General features: G+C 37.7%; 4 protein-coding genes across 5 annotated transcripts in view; 2 read left to right on the top strand and 2 right to left on the bottom strand.

The window, feature by feature from the left end:
• The window catches only part of LOC591489 (palmitoyltransferase ZDHHC18), a 50063-nt gene extending 45247 nt beyond the window's left edge, over positions 1-4816 (bottom strand). For both annotated transcript variants that reach the window (XM_030995306.1, XM_030995305.1), the window contains exon 1: positions 4698-4816. The gene's annotated coding sequence lies outside the window, so the exon portion shown is untranslated. The remainder of the gene's footprint in view (positions 1-4697) is intronic.
• Positions 1183-4630, top strand: LOC105447398 (RNA-directed DNA polymerase from mobile element jockey). The gene is made up of 2 exons (XM_030994227.1): positions 1183-4124; positions 4453-4630. The coding sequence occupies exons 1-2, from the start codon at positions 1183-1185 to the stop codon at positions 4628-4630; spliced, it is 3120 nt and encodes a 1039-aa protein (XP_030850087.1).
• A 174-nt stretch (positions 4817-4990) lies between the features above and the next one.
• On the top strand, positions 4991-9355 carry LOC581049 (transmembrane protein 242). Its single transcript, XM_781072.4, has 4 exons — positions 4991-5122; positions 5806-5906; positions 6290-6433; positions 7485-9355. The coding sequence occupies exons 1-4, from the start codon at positions 5017-5019 to the stop codon at positions 7620-7622; spliced, it is 489 nt and encodes a 162-aa protein (XP_786165.1). The 5' UTR covers positions 4991-5016; the 3' UTR covers positions 7623-9355.
• Positions 9356-10974: 1619 nt separating this feature from the next.
• Positions 10975-24402, bottom strand: LOC580910 (exportin-4). The gene is made up of 13 exons (XM_030995308.1): positions 24231-24402; positions 23614-23762; positions 22751-22887; positions 19429-19606; positions 18627-18786; positions 18027-18196; positions 17318-17492; positions 16444-16737; positions 15843-16023; positions 15179-15273; positions 14286-14540; positions 13588-13680; positions 10975-13146 (listed from the first exon to the last, which is right to left on the bottom strand). The coding sequence occupies exons 1-13, from the start codon at positions 24381-24383 to the stop codon at positions 12949-12951; spliced, it is 2238 nt and encodes a 745-aa protein (XP_030851168.1). The 5' UTR covers positions 24384-24402; the 3' UTR covers positions 10975-12948.
• Between the last annotated feature and the right edge of the window lie 1583 nt (positions 24403-25985).

The following is a 25985-nucleotide window of genomic DNA, read 5'->3' on the forward strand; positions in this document are numbered from 1 at the left end:
TGATATTATTTATAGATGTATTTGTTATGCCTTATCCAATGGTACTAGTTTTAAGGAGATCCAATGATTTCTTTTGTTGTTGTTCACGTAATCTACTAGACTAGCTGGCAGTGCAGTGGCAGTCAACATGGCCAGGAAAGTCGAGCAAGAGACGGCGCGATCGCAGGAACACATGATCTTTGAGTGCTCTTCACTGAACTCTAAATTTACATTAATTTTCCACATTTCGCGGTGAAAAATTTGGTTATTTTTTTTTACATTATCTCTAATTTTATTAGTCATGAGCCAATTTTAGGTGGTATTTATGTCATATCATACCAGCTTTTTGGATTCTACAGTGGATGACTTCTCGCGGGCCCACAACCCAAGACAGCCATCTTGGAAATTTGAGTGTCATGTAGGCCCATGTATGTCTTCTTGTGTACTGTAGTGTATGTCTACTGTATATCAATCAACCCGTGATTAACTTCGGAGGACTTGATAGCCAGGTGAAAGCATACACCACAGCTTCTCACTATCACCTTTAGTGTTATCCTGGATCAATTTTTTATACCAACTTATGAGAGTATTGTGCACGCCAATTTGTGCAAGTTTTGAACCCATCGCTGGAACCTTGGAGTTGAAGAACTTCTTTGTTTAGTCTAGATCAAGCTTAGTAGAACAATTAAGGGTAGCCATCTTGAGAGTTTTGTCAATTGATCATGACTTTTCACCTCTCACCCAAGCCTAGGATCCCCATTTCCTGTTGAACTAGCCTGCCATCACTAGAGGACCAATAGATAAGTACAGCTCATCACTGCCAAGTTTGCCATCATGTTTAACTGGCAGGTTTTTGCAGGGCTCCTTTTCCTGCCTGTTCTGCTTTCAAACATCACCTCCATTGAGCAACTTGCTGTAGACTTTAACCTACCAATGAACAGAGATCTAAACTTCTGTTACCCAGTTAAATTCAACAATGCACCAGTTACTAATCAAAGATTCCTCCAAGCATCCTGGGCTTCTTCGATGCTAAGCCTGTCTCACACAAGGTTCAAACCAAAGCCAAAGGAAAGTTCTGTATTAATGTATCTAACTATTCTCTTGATACTCCAATCGCATGACACAGAAATTAACCCAGGCCCTCATACTCCAAAGTTTCCATGTGGAGTATGTAAGAAAGCAGTTCGCTGGTCTAAAACCAGAATGTCAGTTGCTTGTGATTCATGTGATACATGGTATCACATTGACTGTATGGGGATGTCGTCAGATTCGTATGATAGAATCAACAAGTCAAATGTCAGCTGGATCTGCGCGGCTTGTGATTCACCGAATCACTCCCTATCTGTACTCGACTCTTACCTGAGTGTATCTGAAAACAGGTTTCAGGTATTATCAGATATCGACAACTCGCAAAGTGAACATAATCTTGCTCCTAATAGCAGCAACAGTGAAGACTCAAGGTTATCATCTACTCCTTCACCCTTGAGCAACAGCAAACAAGACTCCACTGATTCTGCGCCAAATCCTGGATCCCCTACTCACCAATCTTCTCCTATTAAAGGCAAAAATAAAAGGAGGAAGAACATAGCCAGACCGTTGAAAGCCTTGTCTGTCAATCTCCAATCCATGTACGCTAAAAGAGAAGCGTTTTGGGAAGCAGTGGAGAGTTGTCAGCCGGACGTAATTATTGCCAACGAAACCTGGCTAAAACCAACATTGTTGAACTCAGAGATGATGCCACCAGGTTACAATACACCCATCAGGAAAGACAGACCCGATGGATATGGAGGCGTTCTTCTTGCCACCAAGAATGATCTAGTCGACTGCGAAGTTGAAGTAAAGTCTGACTGTGAGATCATTGCAACCAAGATCCAGCTCTATGGCCAACAACCGCTCATTGTAGTGTCTGCCTACCGACCTCCTAAAAATGACCTGGTTTATGCTCAGTCCCTGTGCCAAGCAATCCGTCAGATTATCGTTGGTAATCCATCTGCAGTAGTCTGGGTCAGCGGGGATTTCAACCTTCCTGACATAAATTGGAAAACCGCGGCTGTAGATGGTCACCAGTACACCGCTGCACTCAACAACTGCTTCATATCTACATTCAACGATGTTGGGCTGTCACAGACTGTCGACTTTCCAACGCGAGGGAACAGAACACTCGACCTCTTTCTCACGAATAGACCAACACTTATCAGCAAATGCGTACCTTTGCCAGGAGTCGGTGATCATGACATGATCCTCGCAATATCTGATGTACGTGCCAAGAAACTGAAACCAGTCCGTCGGAAAATCTTTCTATGGAGAAAGGCTGATTTTGATTGCATCAAATCAGAAATTCTGTCTTTTGGGAAGTCATTTGTCGAATCAAATTCCACCAACACCAATGTGGATGATATGTGGGAACAAATATCTTGCGAGCTCCACAAGGTGCTTGACACCATGGTTCCTTCCAAGTTTTCTTCTCCACGCTTTAGTCAACCATGGATAAATCAACATCTGAAAACCCTATCCAGGAGAAAGAAACGAGCGTACAAAAGAGCACGCAAGTCTCGTAGGCCAACGGACAGGGACAGATACAAGAATCTCAAGAAAGTCATGCAGAAAGAATGCAGATCTGCCTACCATTCATACATAAACGACATGCTTTGTGAAGAAGGCAAACCCAAGAGGTTCTGGTCTTACATAAAGAACACCCGATGCGAGAGTACTGGTGTCGCGCCCTTGCTGAAGGATGGTATTCTACAGTGTGACTCCACAGCCAAGGCCAACCTACTCAATGATCAATTTGCCTCCGTTTTTACCCATGAGGATGCATCGCACCTACCAGACCTCGGTGAAAGCCCACACCCATCAGTCCCTGCCTTTGTTATCGACAGCGAAGGAGTTAGGAAACTTCTCGCAAACCTCAAATCCCACACAGCCTGTGGCCCTGACAACCTACCTGCGTACCTGCTGAAAGAAATCTCAAGTGAGCTAGCCCCAGTTCTTTCCCTTCTGTTCAATGCCTCACTACAACAGGGAAAAATTCCTCACGCATGGAAAGTAGCCAATGTCGTACCCATTTTTAAGAAGGGTGACAAACACAAAGCGGAGAACTACAGACCCATCTCCCTAACCTCTATCATCTGTAAAGTCGCTGAGCACATTATCCACAGCCAAATCATCCATCACCTAGACGAGCACAACCTCCTAACAGACTTTCAATTTGGCTTTAGGAGAAAACGATCTTGTGAGTCGCAGCTTCTTGTAACGGTAGATGACCTTGCGACAGGACTCAGAGATAAACAACAGATCGACGCCATTCTACTCGATTTTTCGAAAGCGTTCGACCGAGTACCCCACGAGCGTCTTCTTCTGAAACTGAACCACTACGGAGTCAGAAATGAACTACTCTCATGGATTCGGGATTTCCTCCAAGGGCGAACTCAGCAGGTCCTACTTGAGGGGAAGAAGAGCAACACCACCAACGTCACATCGGGCGTACCCCAGGGCACTGTCCTGGGTCCCCTTTTGTTCTTGATTTTCATCAATGACCTCCCCGATTGTGTCTCCTCATCCATTCGACTCTATGCTGACGATGCCCTCCTATATAGAACAATCAATTCCCATGATGACATTGAGTCCCTACACAGAGATCTCGCAAATGTTCAGGAATGGGAGAGGAAATGGCTCATGTCCTTTAATGTTGACAAATGCGAGGTGCTGAGGATTTCAAACAAGAGAAAACCCATCATCGGAGCATCCCCTTATTCCATCCATGGGACGACCCTCCGCACTCTTGACGAAGCAAAGTACCTTGGAGTCATCCTCCAACGAAATCTGAACTGGAAACACCATGTCCACTCCATCTGCAAGAAGAGTAACAGTACACTTGGCTTCCTTCAACGCAACCTGAGGAAATGCCCTGCCAGCATAAAGGAGCGAGCATACAAGACCTATGTCCGCCCAATTGTTGAGTACTCTTCTTCTGTCTGGGACCCCCATACCAAAGAGCTCATCTCTAAAATCGAAATGGTACAACGACGTGCGGCCAGATTTGTGAAGGCTGATTACAACCAACAGAGCAGTGTCACAGCAATGCTGAAAGATCTTCAGTGGCAGTCTCTCCAAGAACGTCGAGCTCACAGCAAGGTCATCATGCTGTATAAAATAGTCCATGGAGTAATCGCCATTCCAGCTGCGCCGCCTTTCCTGTACCCTTCTTCCGACCGAACCAGAGGACATCACCTACAATTCAAACAACAACACTGTAGAATCCTTTCCTACCAACACAGCTTCTTCCCCAGCACTATCTGCTTGTGGAATGTCCTGCCTGCAACAGTGGTTTCGGCTCCGTCTATTGAGTCTTTCCGGAGCCGTCTTGCACCACTTACCCTCCGTTAGCTCTCCAGTTGAGACGCATCTTTTTACTTGCACTGTAGCTTAGTTCTTTGTTACTGCACTCAATGTCATGTGTTCTTGGGATTGCAGCCCCAGCAATCAAAGTACGACTTTACTCTACGAAGAGGAATGTACTCATTGGAAGAAGAAGAAGAAGAAGAGCTTCCGCAAGCGGCCCCCGCCACGGAGACGCGACGGGCAGGTCCCGTTGCGACAACACAGCACTCAACACAGGACTCAGGAGAGCCCTTCGCACGCTTCAGAATAACATCATTGTTACACAAAACTTCATCTAGCCAAAGCAAAACTCACAAAGAATATAACATTTATATTACCTTTCCAAATAAATCACCCAAAATCAAAATTTCTGCGACATTCTTGACCGAAGTGTACGTTCCGTATTTACATAGGTAAGTCCTGTGAAACGATAACAATTCGACGTAAGTTGATATCGATATCATGAATAGCCGCAAAATATTTGAAGAGAATTAATATCTGAGTATATTTCATTATTATAGTGCTGGTTTAATATATAGATTACAAAAATTAATTCAATTTTCCTTTATTTTTGTATTTGCAATTTTAATTTCAAATAAGTTTTAAAAAAAACTTATTCTCACCAATTTTTAACTCATAAAATTCAAGATATCCAAGATGGCTGCGCCCATAGGTTCAAAAAATGAATCACCTTCAAGTAAAATTGAATCACAAAATAACTTACATGGCAAATCGGATCAATCGGGATCAACGAATATTAAAAGTGAGTTGCTATCTCTTAAAACTAATAATTATATGGACTGTATAATTGGCCATTCAAAACAGAAATCTCTAATCAAATGATTTTCTTTAGATTTAAAGTCTTTATAATAGTCCCACAGCTTATTTTTGGTGTTAGGCAAGCGACAGCAAATATTATTCAATATTAACGTAATAACATAGTATTAAAATATATTGAATATTTTCATAAAATCTTAACTCGTGTCTCCGATGCTGGGATGAGATTTCCCCGCCGATAAGCAGCTATCCGCCGATTTCGAGATTTCAACACGGGCAAAAAAAAAAAAAAAAAAAAAATGTTTTAGAGCCTAGTTTTTCTAGATCTAGATCTAGACCTAAATTAGATTTTTGATATTATGACTAACTTGTTAGACTCTAAGTCTAATATGAGTAATATTATCAATATCGTAAAGTTTTCTGAATCTGCAGAAAGGGGCACGGCCCCTCTTACCGCCATAAGAGAGCACTGCTCCCTTAACCCCTCCAGAGGCGTTGCCCCCGGACTGCCATTTAATCTTCCTCCTTTTGGAGAATTTCTCTGTCTCGATCATCCCTGTGTCTCAGATAAATGTTGTCACAGGTAGATCTAGCCATATTTTGTTATTCATATAGTCTACATATATTTTTGTCTTTACTTGTATTTTTAATCTCTCTTTATGTTTTCAGAAATTGCTTTTATGGTTGCAGTCAGTGGAATGGCTATGCTTGGAGGTTTTGGTATGACTTTAGCCAAGACCAAAAGGAGACACCCCAGTTCATTCTCGAAGGTTGGTATCTTATTGTATTAATCATTTTCCTAAAGGAAAACATACCTTTTGGTGCTTATAATACATCCATAGGGGCATCCAAATATATCACAATTGTAAAGAATCACCATCCAGCCAATTTTCCAAAACTCTGTAATACCTTTAAATGAAACTTGCTTATTTGAAGGAAAACTGAAAACTACTGCATAATTGTACATACTGATTTTTGAATTTTTGTGGATGTTGTAAATTTCAAATCATGCAAATGTAAACTGTATTCACGTACATTAGAACTAGCAGTACATGCATTGATGATTCAATGAAATACGTATTTCAACACTAGTGATTTTATACTGTGTTACCATTTCTAATTTTCTGTTTTTTGATAACCTTTTTATTAACAGGGAATAGTACCAGATCCATCTGTTGAGCTGCATGAGAGCGGTGCATCATTGGGCATGAGAGCCCTAGGGTGGGGCACAGTCTGGTCAATAGTTGGGGTGGGGTCATTCACCTTTCTATTCTGCAAAGCCCTGGGGGTCAAGAATGTAAGTGTCAAACCAGAGTGAAAAAGTCAAAGTTTTAAATAATGCTTTTTAGGTTGGACATGAAAAAATAAATCGTTTATCCTTGCCTTCTTCCTTCTATATGTTCCCTCTTTCTTTTTATTTGTTTTTCATTTTGTTTTTATTTCTTTCCTTTCTTTCCCTCTTTCTTCCTCCCTTCTCTTCTACCTTTTCCCTTCTTTCTTTGTAATTCTTAGTTTCTTACTACCCTTTCCTACCTGCAGTGACCTTTTCAATATCTGCCCCCTTCTTCTTAAAGGCACACTGCCATACTTGCAGCTACTTGCTCCCTCTATATAGAAAACTTCCCCAATCGGTGCCTGTTGGTCCCCCATGATCCTCTTTTTCTTTTGTTAAATGAGAGCTGAGTTAATGAGATAGCCACCTGTCACAGTGACCTCGATGGCTCTCTGTGTGGTCTTATCCCTTCTGGCCCAGTAGTGGTGACGGTCTTTAAGTATTTGATATTTTGTATCAAAGCCTCTTATACTATGTGAATTCAGGTAATATCAAGTAGGATAACTGAGTGTGTATAAAACTATATATGTTTTCAATGTTTGATATTGACAGTGATTAGAGAAGAAATCATTAGCTTGAAGTATTTACTACTTTATAGATACCAATCGGGAAACAAATGCTCTGTATATTAAAGTTACACTGTACCATGATTTCACTATACTTTATTCAAAACATGAACTTCAAATGTTACTTCTATAAAGAAATATCACAAGTGTAAATACGTTTTTACTAAACAGAAAAGGGACTTGTGAGTACGTTAGATAAGTTAATGCACCTGTATTCAATCCCATATTATAGGACTTAGAAGAAACCAAAGCCAGACTTGGGTTCTGTGCTTGGGATATTATGCTATACTTGTCTTGATTACTTTCTTCTTACTCCTTAACTGTAAATAATATATGTAGAATGCCAGGTAAATTTTGTGAGGCTGGTAGTGTACATGTTAGCTGTTTACACAAATAGTGTTTTAGTAATTGATACCCTTTACAGGTTTCTTTTCTCTCTCATTTTTCAGGTAGAGGAATTGAAGACGAAGTTCCAATCTGTAGCACCTGCAATCAGAAGGAACGAGACAGAACCAGAAGAGGTCATTATCGCAAGGTTCAAAGAAGAAATCTTAAAGGATGAGAGGACAAATAGTGATACAGACTGATGCAATTTCTTTGGACGACTAATCATTACTGATTTACGACAGTATTCTAGCAAAGTGATGGATATTACCAGTCTGGCAGAAACTTTAAAGGAGAAGACAAATGGCAATACAGACTGATGGCATTTCTTTGGACTTACTGATCTAGGGTTGCAGTATTCTAGTCAAATGATGAATATTCACCAGTCTGACAGAAATATGAAAGAAAGAGAGAGAGGGTACATAGTAATACAGACTAATGTCATTTCTTTGACTAGCGATTACTGATATATGGCTGCAGTATTCCCGTCAAATCATGAATATTTACCAGTCTGGCAGAAATATTTATGGGAGAATGGGCATATACTGGCAAATGGTATAGACTGATATTGTTACTTTGGACTGATAATAACTGATCTTTGGAAGTATTCTAGTCAGTTGATGGGTATGTGAGAATCCGATTGGTCATCAATACTGTTAGACTGTTCAGAGGCATGGTTAACAGGCAGGAGATAGTACGCATGGCGTTTCCACAGGTCTCTGCTGAATTGCCTTGATGTTCAAGGACTCATGAGCAATCCCTTTTCATTACCAAGTTATTAAACAGAGACCTTGTATAAGAGAATTGAAGGTGTGATATATACATGTACCCTGCACTTGCATCCAAAAAGATGCAAGGGAAAATAAAAGAGTAAAAATAAATTTCTGAGTGGTTGTAATATCAATTATTTATTAATGGTAGGATGAATTATGGTGTTTGATCTAAAGTGAAAGTCAAGAATTGGTTAGTATATGTTATTGAACATGGAACAATAGTTGTTGGAGCATGTATTATAAATACAAATTTCTCTATGCATTTGTATGCTAAACACTGACAGCACAAGATTGAAATGCTATAACACAAGTCTCATTTTTACGAAAGCAGAGTATTGCTTTCAGTTTATTTACATTTTAAAATAAATAAAGAAGAAGGCATCCTTGGAGAGAAGACAAATAAATGGTATGTTCACAAAACATGTGACAAAATGAACACAAATTTAGTATTTGATATAGACAAATGTGAAAAATAAAGAACATCTCATATTAGCAATCATTTACATACACCAGGCATAATTTTCAAAACAAATGAAAAAGTACCACTAATGCTTCTTTCTCACAAGCAAGTACAAGAAAAATTATGTAAGTAATGATAAAGATAAAAGATGAAGAGAAACATATTATAATAATATACATGTAGATATACTGGGTTTACCCATATGGAGTCCTGTGTATTTTTGTAGAAATGACATAAGAGAAATAAATCTGACAATTTAAGTTAAAAAATAATAATTCATTTTCATATTGTGTATTAAAGAAACTATGATGTACTGTTTCATTGTTTATTGAAAGTGTACATTGTGCGAACAACAATACATGTATATAAACTGTGAAGTTATGACATTATTGCTTTACAGTGTCCTGTATCATATTGTACAGTTTAACATTTCATTACAGTATCAAATTCACAACTGACAAAATCATATAGAAAGATGCACACCACCAACTTTTTTCTTAAAGATTAGGAACACAATTGGTTTGATACTTTTCTTCCTTCTTTGAATAATTTCAGGAAGGCTTAACATTTAGAATACATTTTCAATGCATGGGAAAGCTACATGTAGCAGTAGTAGTATCACACAATCATAATTTTCACGATGAGAAATTTTTCTTTTTAAATGTAGTTTATTCTTTAAAATTGTGCACTATAAAGCATTATTTCAATAAGGAAAAAGAAGTACAAATATTCAAATTTGTATAATATCTAACATGCACTAATAAGTAATGACATAATTCTATTACTGGTAAATTGTTTGGTCTCCTTTATACATTCTTATCATGGAACTAGCGGCAGTGTGTTGCATCATAATTTGCATATTTATGGACTTCAATCGGTTTACTGCAGGAAGTATGCATGTACGCTTGACTATCCCTCAACAATCTGTTCCTATTTCTTTGCAAATATTGCATACAATCATAACCCAATAATATTTGTTGACCGGGCTTATGAAATTGTGTAACTTCCCAATGTACATACGTTTGTTCACACAAGGATACGGATACAATATTTCAAAACCTTCTGCGAATTTGTATTTGTGCTTTTAAATACCATGCAAAGATGCCCTTATATCTAGCAGAACAGAGTATTAGTTGAACGTATAGGACATTCAGGATACAGTATGTGTTTTGAAGAGAAAATATAACAACAAATACTCAAAATAGTTGTGACCTAATATTTAGTGGTGTTTTAGACAAGCATGATTATTGACTGTTGATTTTTAATAATCATTTATTGATGTCAGTGATTGTCATTCAATAGATAGTGGCACTGAATTGTCACAAGACGTATACATCTTTGTATTACAAAACATACATGTAAATCCTTAATCCCCCCCCCCCCCTCCCCAACCTAAAATAAAAGACAGGAAGTGTACTTTTGTATTCATTCATAAAGACAATACCTTGATCCTTAATCCCCCCCAACCTAAAATAAAAGACAGAAAGTGTACTTTTGTATTTATACATAAAGACAATACCTTGATCCTTAAAGGTAAAGACCAGTTATGGTCATGGGATTGCATTGTGAAAGAAACGTTGTGGAATCGATCAGAAAAGGTTGATCATCTAGCATCTACCATCTGCAAGGTTCTGGAATCATCAAAATGATAAGAAATTTGGCCCATTCTTCATAAAGTTACAAGCACTATACACAGAAAGATGTATATGGGACTACCCTATATCTCTCACAGACCAAGAGAGAAACAAATTTACCAAATATATGAATTAGTAGGCGGTTTCCCGGCAAATTTGTTATCATCATGTATTAGTCAAAACATATTCTTTCACATGATTGGTAATGAGAGCTTCCATTTCCTTTTTTGAAATTGGGGCATTTCCAATACTGGTCTTTACCTTTAACCCCCCCCCCCCCCCAAACCTAAAATAAAAGACAGAAAGTGTACTCTTCTATCCATTCATAAAGACAATACCTCGATCAGGCAATGCTGATTGTACTATATCCTTTCACGGAAGCTTTAATTCTTTGTTATGGAGGAATCTCTAACATGCATATGTACCTATATATATATAGGAATGATTCTCACACATTGGTAGGGAGAAGGGGAAGACATTTTTCTTTCCCATTTTCTACTGTATCAAACTGTAGGTTGTTACACTGGCAAGTAGATATGTATCATAAACACAGTCTTTTGAACAGGAAAATGGAAAAAATATACATGTATCTTGATATACATAGAAAATAGCTCTAAAACAATCGGAGCTCACAAGCATTTTTCATACAGACATTTCTTTCTACATGTCGTCAGGATCATTTCTTTTCATGGAATGATGATGTGCATTAAGAATTTAAATAAAGAAAGTACACCTCTCATGATCTGTACATTCTTCACATTTGATATACATTTTCCGTTCCTCATTCTGAATTCTACTTGAAACTGTAATCTACCTGTACAATAAACCACAAATGCAAATGAGTAAACTATTTTGCTTATCTCAAGATTTTTCCTTCAATAATTTCTATTACACATTCATTGTGCATCTGACGGGTGAATAAACTAGAAGGCAAAACAAGAATGAACAAAAGTAAATATAGAATGAGGATTGTCTCTTTAAATCACTTAAAATGATCCTAATAAATACCCAATGAAGAAGTATTCATATATAACAAACTATTCATACATTGTACAAAAATACATTGTTTTTTTATTCACACACAGTTTGAGCAAGAGTTTTCTTCTCAAGTCTTATCACTGTTTTTTTTTATCTCTTTGCTCTCATAAAGGTTATAACAACCTTATTTTCTTCAGCAAGTCAAATTGTTCATGTATGAACACTGCCTACATAGTGATAGATCCAGCTTATTATCACAATAAGGGGTGTTCATACAGCTATAAGGCTTTAACGTGAAGTGACATTGAAAGACTGTTCCAACTCAGATTAAACTATCCTTCTGAACAAATTCCTACTATCAGCATAGGGTATGTCCATACATGTACAAATCACAGGGCTTACAGTAACAGGGGAAGTTGAGAGTACTTCAGACGATCTCTGAAGAAAAAAAAAGAGGAACTTTAATCTATAACCAGTTCTGGAGCTTTATGGTGAGTTAACTTTTGATGTTTCCTGGCATAAGATGTCTTAAGACAGGGTCATCACTTGAGGGTGAGGAAGAGTCTGACCTTGACACAAAAGTTCTCACAGTGGTTCAGACACGTCATGTAAAGGGCAAGTCTAACATAGTCATAAAGACATTCTTTGAACAACAAGTCACTACTTGACAAATCAGTCTTTGAACGTTGACAAAACAGTCTTTGAATGCCAAGTCATTACTTGACAAAACAGTCTTTGAACGACAAGTCATTACTTGACAAAACAGTTTCTGAATGCCAAGTCATTACTTGACAAAACAGTTTTTGAATGTCAGGTCATTACTTGACAAAAGAGTTTTTGAACGCCAAGTCATTACTTGACAAAACAGTCTTTGAATGACAAGTCATTACTTGACAAAACAGTCTTTGAATGCCAAGTCATTACTTGACAAAACAGTCTTTGAATGCCAAGTCATTACTGACAAAACAGTCTTTGAACGACAAGTCATTACTTGACAAAACAGTTTTTGAATGCTAAGTCATTACTTGACAAAACAGTTTTTGAATGTCAGGTCATTACTTGACAAAAGAGTTTTTGAACGCCAAGTCATTACTTGACAAAACAGTCTTTGAATGACAAGTCATTACTTGACAGAACAGTCTTTGAACGCCAAGTCATTACTTGTCAAAACAGTTTTTGAATGCCAAGTCATTACTTGACAAAAGAGTTTTTGAACGGCAAGTCATTACTTGACAAAACAGTCTTTGAACTCAAAGTAATTACTTGACAGAACAGTCTTTGAACGACAAGTCACTACTTCACAAAACAGTCTTTGAACGGCAAGTCACTACTTGACAAAATAGTCTTTGAATGACAAGTCATTACTTGACAGAACAGTTTTTGAATGTCAAGTCATTACTTGACAAAAGAGTCTTTGAACGCCAAGTCATTACTTGACAAAACAGTCTTTGAACGCCAAGTCATTACTTGACAAAACAGTCTTTGAACGACAAGTCACTACTTCACAAAACAGTCTTTGAATGGCAAGTCACTACTTGACAAAATAGTCTTTGAACGACAAGTCATTACTTGACAAAACAGTCTTTGAACGACAAGTCATGACTTGACAAGGAGGAATATTCCTCTAGAGTCACTTCTGGTATGTTATAGTGAGGGTACCTCAACTTCTCTCAAGGCACAATCATCACTTGACGATGAGCAATGATCTGACATTGCCTAGGAAGCTCTCAAGCTGGGCCTGGAACTTGATGCGATGGGCCCGGTCCAGACAGAAGATCGCATCGTTGGGCGTGAGCTGACGGAATGCCGTTGCTAGTCTCTGGTAGTTGGAAGGGTTGGGTTGGCGACGGAGGATGCCGTTGACTAGCTCAGTGTACTTCTCCTGGATATGGTGAAGACAAAATATGATTGTTCAGGAGATCTTACAGCCAAAAACCCATCAAGACATCTAATTTTGTTTTTTCTTTACTGTTTAAACATCTGGGGAGTGTTTCACAAAGTTTAAGATCCACTTTAGGTTAGACTTAACTATGGCAGGCCAATCATGCCGCTGGTTGCTCTCCCTATTAGTCTCTCCATTATGATATTTAGATAATATTTTTTCCTTCAACAAAATGTAAATTCTGTAGATTTGTGACCATAATTTGTACGTGCCTTGAGAGACCAATGCCAGTAAACGGTAAGAGCAAACAGTGGCATAAATGGCCTGCCATAGTTAAGTCCAACTTAAAGTCGATCTTAGTCTTTGTGAAACACTCCCCTGGAGTCTGGACTATACAGGAAATGGATAATAAAGAATCAAATACAAAAGAGAAAGACTTACATGATGACTGCATATGAGAGTGTAGAAAGCCGCTCCTGCTGCTGGTATGATATCCAAATCAAAGCTCTGCTTAACGATGCTATCAAATAGTACCTATACAAATGTAAGAAAATAATCAGAGTTCATGTTTATGGTTTTACACAAATCTACAATTGTAATTTCTGCATGGCTGATATACATGTATATGTAAATTATCGACTAATTTCTTCTTACAAATGTTGTACCACCTATTAAACAATACTGCATCAAATACATGACCACATAGCCATTTCTGGACTCTTTCAATGCTGATAATGAAAACTTATTTTTAGAGGACTACTTCATCGAGTCAAACCAAATTTCAATCAAATTTAGTGATAAAAAATGTGAATTTACGCCCATAAACATTCTTATGGGAGCTCTTCTTTTTTTGTTGCTTGGGGTTGAATTCGCCTAAGCTACTATGCAACTTATGTACAAGAATTGTGCAAGAATTGCACATCAATATTTGTGCATGAAGCATGCATCCAAAACAATATTTACAATTGTAATATATTAATCAATCAACAACTTGAAATGGATTGAAATACACAAACATTATACTTTAGACTTCTTTATAGATTGATGTTATACAATCACCAATGAAATACCAAGAGTTATGAAAATGTGTAAGCAAAAAATTCACATGGCTCGCAAATGAATCCCTTCAACTTTCCTACCCTTAGAAAGTGCTCCATGGCATGATCGAGCTGAGAGCCCGCCACCTCTTGGCGATTCTTTGCACAGTGTTCGGCCATGGATGTGAGGGCGTCCAGGGTCATGCTAGACACCTCGCCACCAAACTCGGTCAGTCCCGCCTCTATGGACGCCATCAGGTTCTGGAAAAGCGCTGCCGGGATGCGGACGAGACGCTCGGGGTACAGCTCACCGATGGACGTGATGAGACGGAAGTACTGCTGACATAGGGTTGGGAACTAGAAAAAACAAAAAAATATATCGTTAAAATAAAATATTATTGGGTGGTGCTGATGTCTTCTTGAAACACATGGACCACTTGCAAGATATAATGTCTTAATTTTAGAAGTACATTTCACATTAGCACACTCGTAAATTGCAAATGTAAATATGAACAATTATCCTCTATGGCCATAATAAATGAAATTAAATGAAAATGAAAATGAAAGTGTGAATCATATATTTCCATCAAAAGCATCATCATCACATTTTCAAATTGTTAAAAATAATGAGAAAAAAAGACTATTACAGTGAAAAATATACTAGCTAGGTAAAGCACATTTGATTTGGCAGTATAATTAATTCATCATCAGAAGAAGGAAAAGCAAATAATATTACTGCAGCTAAAATGTTCTTTAAAGCCCTATTGCACTACTTATAGCTACATGTGTCCTCTATATCGCAAACAATGCCTAAGTGGTGACCATTGGTCCCCCATGATCCCCTTTTTCTTATGTCAATTGAGAGCTGATTTGATGATATAACGACCTGTCAGTGACCTTGCAGGGAGGTCTAATCCCTCCTGGCCAAACTAGTGCAGATAGGCTTTAACAGGTTACAGGAAAAACTTTAAAAAATCAAGAACACTAGTTCTTACCCTGAGAAGTTCTTGATTGATAAGAGGTAGAAGAAGGTTGAAGCCATACAAGACCACATCAGGAGCAGAGACATTGTTAGCTGGACTAGGCTCACCTGTACAGACAAATAGGAAAGCAAAATACAGTGAAATTTGTATATAAAGACTGCCCAAGGTGTGAGGAAGATGCGAGTTAGTCTAGCAGCACGTTCACTTGTTCAGCTCTCTGACTTTGCCTACAAACTGACTCAGACGACCCCGGTTCAAAACCGAGTCGCGTCTTTCGGATGGTGACGTTAAAGGTGGGTCCCCAGACGTAAATAATCATATCTGATTGATACACATCTGTAAAGACCCTACACACACATACTTTTATATTCATCGTGAGTGTATTTAAACATTGGGTAACTCTTTGTAGAGGTAACATTTGAAGCTCATATTTTTAATATAGTAGAGCCATATTGAGACCCTATAGCACAAATCAAAATATTTATGGTGATTGGTACACTTTAAAGTTGCTCATTCATGGGTATATAGAGGGCAGCATACAGACATACGCACAGAAGTGTAATACCCGTTGGCTCAGTGTTATGTAGTGATCGCCAAGTTGCCATCTTCACAAACGACTATATACCCACGCATTAACATCTTTGAGATTTGCTAAAAGTTGGGGGTTTATCCTTACTATCGTGGAGAAAATCAGTCATGTCCTTTGAGATGATCTCTGTGAGCATTTCAATCATGATGGATATATCATGGTACTGTTCCTCTTCGGCCAAGACATCCTGCCTCAGTTTGCCAAGATTGCACTGCTTGTAGGTCTCCAGGAGGGATAGTGAGATCTCGTAAAGCTTGAAGGAGTTCGCCTGGGAGGAGAGTTGAATATTGAGATAAGTTAAAGTTTTAGACAACAGCCATCAGTCACATCAATTCATCATTGATCTCCTATCTCAGGTATAACAGTTGATCTTAAAAGAGGTCATTAATTAATTAAAAAAAAATGTTTTTATTCAACACAAATTGCCAATTATTTGTCTAAAAAATCATTACCAACATCATCAACACCATCAACATTGTCATCACAATCATCATCATCATCATCCACACCAGCATCATCATCACCATCATCATCACCATCATCAACACCATCAACATTGTCATCATCATCATCATCACTACCATCATCATCATCATCATCACCATCATCACCACCATCAACATTGTCATCACAATCATCATAATCATCCACACCAGCATCACCATCATCAACACCATCATCAAATCACCTTATTGAGGTACGTCAGCTGTCTCCTGCCCATCTCCAGGAACATCTCCAACACCATCTCTACGACCTCGGGACAATTATGGTAGGTCCTGACGAGCGAGACCGACTCCATGGCAAGGGGCAAGGTGAAGAGGAAGAGCTCATCGGCAGAGTTGAAACGGGTTCCCATGACGATGCCCCGGATGTGACTGAGGAGCATGCAGAGGGTGGCCCTGAGGGAGTCGTCCTGGGACTTCCTGACAAAGTCCTCCTGCTGGATCAAACCCTTGAAGCGGTTCTGAACTGGAAGAAGAACCTGCGGGAAAGGAGAAGCGGATAGTCGATGGATAAATCCTTGGAAACTATTTGTAAAACCAACATAAACAAGTCTGAGGGCACATAAAGAAATTTATCTTTCTTGAGAGAAATATGGAAAAAATGAATGAGGAGAGAAAGAGAGAGAGAGAGACAGGGGGAGGATATAGAAACAGATTTGATTGCACAGCAGAGCATATTACCATTATTCATTCATAATATCACTCTTTCATAATACTCTATTCATTGATTTCTCTTTTCTCTCGCATTTTTAAATCAAATGCAGTACACATTTTTCTGTTTTATATGCATTGTTCACTTGATGAAGTTAACATCATTTAGTTTTCTGCCTGTCTCAAGTAAACAAATATGACTTCAAAAAGGGTTCTGGATCTGTTAGTACCTTCTGCATAAACCTAACCTCTTAACCGATATTTGCCTAGGATCCAGCCAGGACCAAGCCCTTCATCAGGTTAAAGTTTGAGAACTCTTGCTTCTTCTATTTATTGCTATTGAGGCATTCATAAATAAAGAAACAATATTGATTTCAAAAGGGGCTATGGATCTTGTAGTACATGTACCTCTTGCATGAATCTGTCTTTGATCTCAGAGTTATTGGCTAGGGATCCGGCCAGGACCAAGGCCTTCATCAGGTTTGACTTGATGTCCAGAGGAAGCAGGTCTAAGGGCGGAGAACTGCTTGCATGCTGCTTGGCTAAGGTCCAGAAGCTCTCACATTGCAGCGCTGGTATACATCTAGAGATAAAGACACATGGTTAGATCATTACTAAACATATTTGAATCATCCGGTTTAAGATTAAATGTGACTGCAAAGATTTTCAGGAGATAGCTCGACTAGGGCAATATGAAATAACAAACTTTTTTTATCTTGTGTAAAGAATGTAATTGATTGGATCACATTGTAAGAATTTCAACAGGCGAGGTGCTCAGCTATTGAAAAGTCATAGTTTTCAAAGGCGATATATATATATGTCTTCAAAGTCTTAGCAATCATGTTAATATCGTTATAAACAGGAAAGCTCTAAATCCATACTGAAATGGAATAAATGAAACCTGAAAGCAGGGATCTTTATTCATACCATGCTATAAAATGGCAACGTTAAATTGTCACATTTGATTATCTTGTGAAATGTTATATGCGCAATAACAACAAAATCTGTTTATGAAGGTGATTCAAAAAATAAAATAATAAAGACACGATATAAGCAAATTTTGCTTGACATGCTAAAAATCTTAAAAAGAAAAGATCTTGTGACCACATATCCTTACCTCTCTTTTTTCTCCACCAGTGCTACTAGAAGGTCGACCGTGTCGTTGGCAAGCTCATGTTCTCCACTCCACACCGATAGATTTGACAGGCACTTATCAAGGAGGAAACTAGTCAGCCAGTTACTCCCCTCCGTACCCTTACCAAAACACACTGCTAAGGGTACGCTTAGCTGAAAGATCAAATAAAAAGAATTATAAGACATGTTTAGTGCTTGAACAATAAGAACGTAACCTGTATTCAAATGCAAATTTGAACAAAGTTTCTCGTTTTGGTATTAATTAGTAACTAAACTGGAGTAAATTCAATCGAATTGAAATTCAATATCAATTGAAAGAATGAGTGAATGAATGGATGAATGAATGAATGAATGAATGAATGGATGGATGAATGAATGGATGGATGAATGGATGAATGAATGAATGGATGAATGGATGAATGAATGGATGAATGAATGGATGGATGGATGAATGAATGAATAAATGGAGGAATGAATGAATGAACGAATGGATGAATGAATGGATGGATGAATGAATGAATGAATTGAATGAATGGATGAATAAATGAATAAATGAATGAAAGAAAGAAAGAGGAGACTGTACCTCTTGATAGTAGGATTCGTTGAGCATGAGATATGATGATAGCCATCGTCGTAGAAACCAGACCACAGTACTACCTACTTGAGGGCTCCAAAGATCGCCGAGTTGGGCCTGGACGGCCCGCCTCTCGATCTCAGAGATACGGAAGACAGCTGCTGCTAACCTGAAGTTATAAGACAGAAGCATAAGAGTATATAAGCCCAGACATGGCAGTTCTAAATCTCCTTACAGTCACATGGGCAATTTCGATGGACTGAATTGTAATAGTTTTCTTACTAATATTTTGTGTTCAATATAGAAATTGAGAATAGGCTTAATGTTCATGGACCACTGTTTGTGTTAAGATGAACAATGACAAATTGAATGATAATTATAACTATTTTCACATAGAAAAGGATTGTGTTGGTATGTACATGCTAGTAAATTGGTGGTATATAAAAACCAAAACATCAACAATAACAATCATGAATAGTAGTAATAATAGCTATATTTATATTTATATTGTGCACATATCCATCTCAGGGTATGCTGAAGGTGCATTCAAATTATTATTTACCTTGGGTTAACTCAATGAATTAGTCTCATCACAGAGTATTTGGGGGCAGTGGCTGGGAGGAGGGGGGGGGGGGGGAAGACACCCCAACAAGTTCTGGTGTGCCCCATTGAAATTTTGAAAAAATGAGGATAAAATGTTGATACTACGTATTTGTATTGCAGATAAGGTTAAAATGTTTGAAACTTGTCACAAGTAAAATGGGTATTTGCAATTTCGTAATTACAATAACTTCCTTTGATTGTTACTCACCTAATGACTTTATCAGCTTTTTCATGACCCGGTATTGAAGAGGGGTTGTCATGTATTGAACCTAGAACCTTCAGAGTGATGTCTGTATCGACGTGTTGAGATTCTAGCTGTGAGTATCGTATAAGCTGCTCTGGAATGACCGGTGTCTCACCACGGAAATCATCGGCTAGAAGATGACCTTCAGAAGTGAACAAGGAATAAGTACAATTATGTACATTAAATGGTGTATTCTCAATATCGAGGTTCATTTTATATGTAAGTAGGTATCACAGCTAAAGTTTGAAAGTATCTACATTTCATTTCCCCTGCCAATTTCATTTTAGAGCACATGGAAAGAGGAGTTTTGATACCTCATTTGTCAAATTTGAATAAGTACTTTTGAAAATACGGCCACTTACATAAGAGACGAAATGGTCAAATTTTGCGTAATTAGGCTATAACTGACAATTAGCCATTTTCAAGGTGACATAATTTTGTAATTAATTGATGAATCACCTTTCTTTTCAAGAAATCTGTTCTCTGTATGGATTTCTACATGTCTATTTTTTTCCAGGTTCTTTACACAAATATTTTTTTTTGTGGAATTTTTCAAATAATTAAATGAAGCCCATTTTGATGCGTGTGACAAATGGCTATTTTTGCGTCGCCGGAACAAGTTTTCATGGGTTTTGAAACATGGCTAGATTTAAGAGTGTCTATGAAGTGGGGCTGAATTTCGGCATATCTGGGGTATGTATATAGCTTAATCATTTCTGTAAGTTTGGACCATTAAATCCATTTAAATTAATTTCAAATGGCATTTGAAAAAGGCTCTAAACTCTTAAAACTTCATATTTTAAAGCACCCTTAAGCTTTTTTTTGTGTTTTCAAGTCTGCCTAAATTGAAAACCGTTAATGGTAGGGGAATGAATTTTGGCACATCAATAGAAAGTATGGCAGTGGCGGATCCAGGGGGGGGGGCACAGGGGCACGTAGCCCCCCCCCCCCCCCCCCCGGCCAAAATATATGTTAAAATCAGCCCTAAATTCCCGCAAAATATACTGAAGAACAGGGACGTGCCCCGTTCCCCCAACGGAGAAAATTAAAAAATTTCTTGACCCCCCCCCCCAAAAAAAGTGCCCTCTTATCCCCCCCCCCCCCCCCCCCCCCCGCTTATTCAGTGGTTGGCTGAGTCGTTACGATTTTTTTTTAGACCAAAAAAAAAAAAAAATGTCTCCCCCCCCCCCCCACCACCTTCCCTCCCCCCTAGGACTACCTAACTTATTTACTATATAAACAAAAATAATAACAAATCCCTTTTAATTGAAATTCATAAATTGACTCCACGATCTTAAATTTAAAAACTCTGGGAAAACAATAAATGCCCTTTAAATCCTTGGCGTGGGTTCGCAATCACAACATGAGAATAGAGACACCAGTATGGGCGGTGCACGGCCGCCGAGCTATCACCGTGTGTGTGTGTGTGTGTCGTTGGGTTTTCATACAGACGTGCATCAATCAGATATGATTACTGAAAAGACACTGCCTGAATTTAATTGGAATTTAATAATTATTATCCAAAGATCAGAAAAGCCGTCAGTACAGTTATTTGATGTAGATTGAAACACACAAACTATTTTTTTTCTGACAAAATTTGATTAAATTTTCACTCTATAAATTGACAAAGATTACACAAGTTTGTTCTCGAATTTCTTAAAAAGTCACTTTGAAATTCAAAGTTCACTCGCATGACGTGTGAGAAAAATTGCGAGTGGAAAAACACAAACATGTATTATCGGTCTTGTGATCGCTTTAAAATCTGTTTAGGTTACGATAGCATAATAATTCCGTCAAAATATATATGTATTTACTAATTTGTTCGCCAAATGCTGCAAATCCTGCCTCAGTTTCGATATTTGAAGCCTCAGATTCATGCTCCGTTTCGGATCTTGATGGGACGGCAAGCGGCGGGTGCGGTGATGCGACACGTGGCGGCACGTGGCCCGTCGGGTCCACGTGCGAAGCTGGGGGCTTGCTCGCTGTAGTCACTCTCGCTCAGTGCGTATTATACACAGAGTACAGCTGTACTAATCGGATTCGGGCTCTAGCGCCATCTAGCGGTCATTCTTAATATTTACATGATCGTATTCTCCAGTAAATTCTCTTTCTTCTCGTATCAAAATTGAATTAAAAGTATGTTTTTCTGATATAGAAAAATTGTTTCAAACTTTTCACTCTGATTTTTCACGATCTTTTTTAAACATACCCCCATCAGTTTTTATATGAAAATAAAGCTTAAGATGTGCTTTTTCCAACCAGTGGATTTTTAAAACTCAAAGACGAATGGCGTTCAAGCGAATTGAGCTAAAACTAGGGATACAAATCGGCCGTCAAAAAAAAATGGCGACAAACGAAGTGAGACCGTACGAATTAGAGGGTAAATCTCAAGTAACTGTGTCGTAAGTAATTAATGGATTTTGATGAAAATGACATGACATGAAAGACAGAATCCTGAGCTTTCGAGAGACATATAATTTTATAATATTTATTTTTTCCATGATATGAAAATCTTCCTTCACAAAGAGAGAATTTGCGTGGTTGAGCTCTGTGTGTCCCCACTCAACGCAGCTCTTCTGTGATACCTAATGTAAGATGTAACAAAAAAATTGTGATGCACAGTAAGTCATAATGGTGCTACATTGGGGGATAGTGGAGGGGGAGGGGTGTAAGATGATGACCCGAAATTGCACCAGAAATATTTTCTCCCAGATTTTTATTTATTTTAGAGAGTTCAAAGTTTATACAGGGTTATGGCGAGGGTGTAAGGGTGAGGGTGGGAATGCAATTAGCTTTGATTTTAATTTTAGGGTTACAGTTAAATTCAGAATATGTAGCTTTTGGACCATGGTTAATGTTAAGAATTCAGAATGGAGCAAAAGTTGCAGCCCATGTGTCACAGAGCTTGTAGATTATATATCTATTTTGTTGCATAATCTCAGATTTTTCAGACCAATATCATTTTATAAAGATTGGAGAGGTATAACCAATTTCCATTGTACAAAATTAAGTAAGCATGTAGCTGCAGTGCAGGTGAATTTAAATTCAAATTTATTTATTTCACATCTATTAAAAATACAATGTATGCAAAAATAAACTATATAAAAAAAACGTTGGACAGAAAATAGACAAATGAAAAAAGATGCGTATACTGTCATGAAGTGGATGTGATAATACACAAAATACCATCAAACTTCTCACCTGAAATATTTCAGTAACACCATGAGGCAGCCTCACTAATAAAATGACAGTGAGATATATTCACTGTTTTGACATGTAGTCTTACCTGTTATTAGTGTAAGCCAATGTACATCTTCAAAGATTTGATGAAGTCCCTTGATATCTAGATCTACGTTATGATGCTGCTGATGCTGATGTCTATTTAGATGATTATGTAATCTAAGTGCTCTATCTTCTAGAAACCTGACAGAAAAATTGAAACACACAAAAAAGCACAGCACAGGTGAATATGATTAGAAAGTTTTTAACAATTTTATAACAGAAAATACAAGTGACCAAGAGCTAACCTGATGAGTAATTTGATTTAGAAGTGTACTCGCTCCTCCATGTTCCAAAGAATCTTAGTGAGTATTTTAACAATTCTTATTATATGTTTCTTTCTTTTGATGTTTTAGTGTAAGCATTTAATATTCAGGACCAGGATGTAAACCAGTCCTTTCTTATCTTGTTATCCTGATGAAATATGTTCAAATAAATAAATAAATACTAAATCTTTAAATAATGTACTTAATGTCAGTCCGTTCATTGATTTATGCTTCAGTTGTTCATTCGTACTAGATTCTTTTATTGTACTTTCTTATATATTTGATGATTATCAACATTTTTGGAACATACCTCAATAAACTAATTGAATTTGATACAAAACAATTTCCAGGTAAACACCAGTATCAATAAACCTCATACTTGTACATTCAAACCTGCTTTAGTGACCACCTGTCTACAAAGACCACATCTTTTGTTTCCCTTGAAAATGGTTTCTCATTGAAACATGTACTATAGGCACCTGCACATAAAGACCACCTGCCTACAAAGACTACTTTTCTTGTCTCCCTTGGGTGGTCTTCATAGAAAGGTTTCATTGTACCTATGAATTCTACAGGTATGTTCAGTATAGCTATGTGTACTCACTTTGTTAATATAGGTATACTATGTTGTGGTGTTGCTCTGCCCATGGCTGCTACACTAATTAGCTGATCAGCAAATAAATCTCTATCGTCTTCTTCTACTTCGTTGACTTCTTCCTCCTCATCATCTTCACTTGCATCTCCATTCTGTTTCTTCAAATCAAGGGGGAAAAGAAGAAGAAACGGACAAACTTGGTAAAAAAACAGAATATACTCATTATTTCATCTGTACTCGCATTTCCACGTTAATTCTTCATATCGACAAGAGATTTTTAAGAACAACAGTAATATGACGATTCTAAATGATTAATTCAATCATGACATCTATTTCAAGTTAATCATTTCTCATAAAACCTATCATGTGACAACCACCCCCCCTTTCCTTACGATAAGAAAGCCCAGAAAACCTCAGAAACATTCCCGACCATTGCCCCAGACAACTACCCTCTAGGGTAACTACATTATATGTACCTTCCAGACATTTACCCCAATACATCTTTGATATGGAGACAACTTCCAACAAGGCATTTAAATCAACTGATATATGCCTTGAACATAGACATGTATGTCATAGTTCATCAAATAATTTAAGAAAACAAAAATTTAACGAGTCAAACTTACCTGATCTCTTGTCCCGTCTGGCGCCCCCAAGTGGCTCTGGAGGTAGCAGTTAAAGATTTGGATGGCATGGCTGCAGAAGTAGGCTGGAGGGAAGTGCCCAGCATCGCGTAGCAGGGATGTCCAACATTCTAACAGCTGGTCAAATGCTTCCATGTACTGCTGGTCATCTTGATGAAGCTGTAATGACAAGGTCAAGACAATGACAAGTAGATTGTTAATGGTGTGGACTAAAAGAATGCAATTCTCTTCAAACTGTACAAAGAGATGAGGATAATTGAAGTATTATTATTATTATTATTATTTATTCAGCAAAACAAAGTGTATACAGAGGATTACATAGAAGAACAAATCAAACAATTCAAAGGATGAAAATCATTTAAAAAAAAAACATTATCGTGATTCCCATGAGCATTTACAAGTTGCCAGGAATGGGGCAGACAAACTAAATCACCGAAACCGTGAAGGTCCCCCATTCCGAAGTACTAAAACATTCAATAATTTAATAAGAATTAAAGAATCATTTTGAGAGCGATAGGATTATCTCCCCTCTTTTGATCACAAGCTTAAAATCAAATGCTGGCAATAAAAATTCATTATCCATATCAAGCTTGGATGTCTTGATTCATTGATATTCTTATTTAAGGATATATATTCAACACACATATATTTAAAATACCACATGATCATTTCATCTCATATTACTTGAAATAATAATGCAGATCCAACAACAATGCCTACATATCTTGTACTGAAATTAATCACAAATTCTTTTACTCTTCAGAAATGCTAAAAATACAGAAAATTTATGTTTACAAACATTCCATTCCACAACTTGAACAATTTCCATACATTCAAAATACAATTTGCCAAATATAGTAATTAGTTTAAAATTCTCTGCTTATTTTATATTTGAAAATGATTATGGCATAATCTCAAGCAGAATTATGCTTCCTAAAGGGTACTCAATATTGATCTAGGGCAACTTGGCCAAATCTTTCCCTAGCAATTTGCTAAATATTCTCATTTCAAACGAAGCAAGAGGAAATCATTTTCCATACTAATGAAATCATAACAACAGATGTTACAGGACATCCAGTCATTAGTAAGTATGAGAAATGACATACATTGATCACTCGCGGGCCACTTAACACTGATCAATCCACCTTAGTTAGTAGTAGTATTTGAGGTGCCTAATCTTCCACTCAAAATAAGTATCATATGGCCTGTTTCCATCAGCTCAAATTTGCCAAATAACCCGCTATTTGACTCGATATTATCCCAGAGCTCGAAATTGCGTCTTCACCAGACCAATACCCTCATCACAAACTAGCTCAGACGGGCGTAAATAGCAGGATATTTTGAGAACAAGACCAAGATTCTCGACCGAATATCCCGCTTATTGCAACTGCGGGCTGATGAAGACGCAAATTAACTGGTTAATTTGCGATCAGGATAGTTAAGATAGCTGGTTAATTGGCAAACTCAAGCTGATGAGGACAGGCCTTATATAGAGGGTGTCTGTAGATCAATTAAGAGGAGAGTAATTTAAGAGATTGGATGCTTGATTCAATTAGAAGGGTTGGCGACAGGCCATTATCTTTAATAGCTCTCACTCTCCTTTCCGCTTCGCAAGGATACCTGTCATAGGGTATTCATATCTTCAATAGCTCATGAAATAAACTAATAATAAACACAACACCGCGTACATGTACACATTCATTCATTCATTCATTTCAAAACCTATGCAAGATATAC

The sequence above is a fragment of the Strongylocentrotus purpuratus genome, unplaced genomic scaffold, assembly GCF_000002235.5.
Source record: "Strongylocentrotus purpuratus isolate Spur 01 unplaced genomic scaffold, Spur_5.0 spur5_scaffold_21, whole genome shotgun sequence".
Taxonomy (NCBI): domain Eukaryota; kingdom Metazoa; phylum Echinodermata; class Echinoidea; order Camarodonta; family Strongylocentrotidae; genus Strongylocentrotus; species Strongylocentrotus purpuratus.

Coding starts and splice junctions, on each gene's coding strand:
- LOC105447398 (XM_030994227.1), top strand. CDS start 1,183: ATGTCAGTTGCTTGTGATTCATGTGATACATGGTATCACATTGACTGT. Junction 4,125..4,452: donor CACAGCAAGGTCATCATGCT/GTATAAAATAGT, acceptor TTGGGATTGCAG/CCCCAGCAATCAAAGTACGA.
- LOC581049 (XM_781072.4), top strand. CDS start 5,017: ATGGCTGCGCCCATAGGTTCAAAAAATGAATCACCTTCAAGTAAAATT. Junction 5,123..5,805: donor GGGATCAACGAATATTAAAA/GTGAGTTGCTAT, acceptor TTATGTTTTCAG/AAATTGCTTTTATGGTTGCA. Junction 5,907..6,289: donor ACCCCAGTTCATTCTCGAAG/GTTGGTATCTTA, acceptor TTTTATTAACAG/GGAATAGTACCAGATCCATC.
- LOC580910 (XM_030995308.1), bottom strand. CDS start 24,383: ATGGAAGCATTTGACCAGCTGTTAGAATGTTGGACATCCCTGCTACGC. Junction 23,763..24,230: donor CAGACGGGACAAGAGATCAG/GTAAGTTTGACT, acceptor CTTGATTTGAAG/AAACAGAATGGAGATGCAAG. Junction 15,274..15,842: donor GACTGATTTTCTCCACGATA/GTAAGGATAAAC, acceptor TTGTCTGTACAG/GTGAGCCTAGTCCAGCTAAC.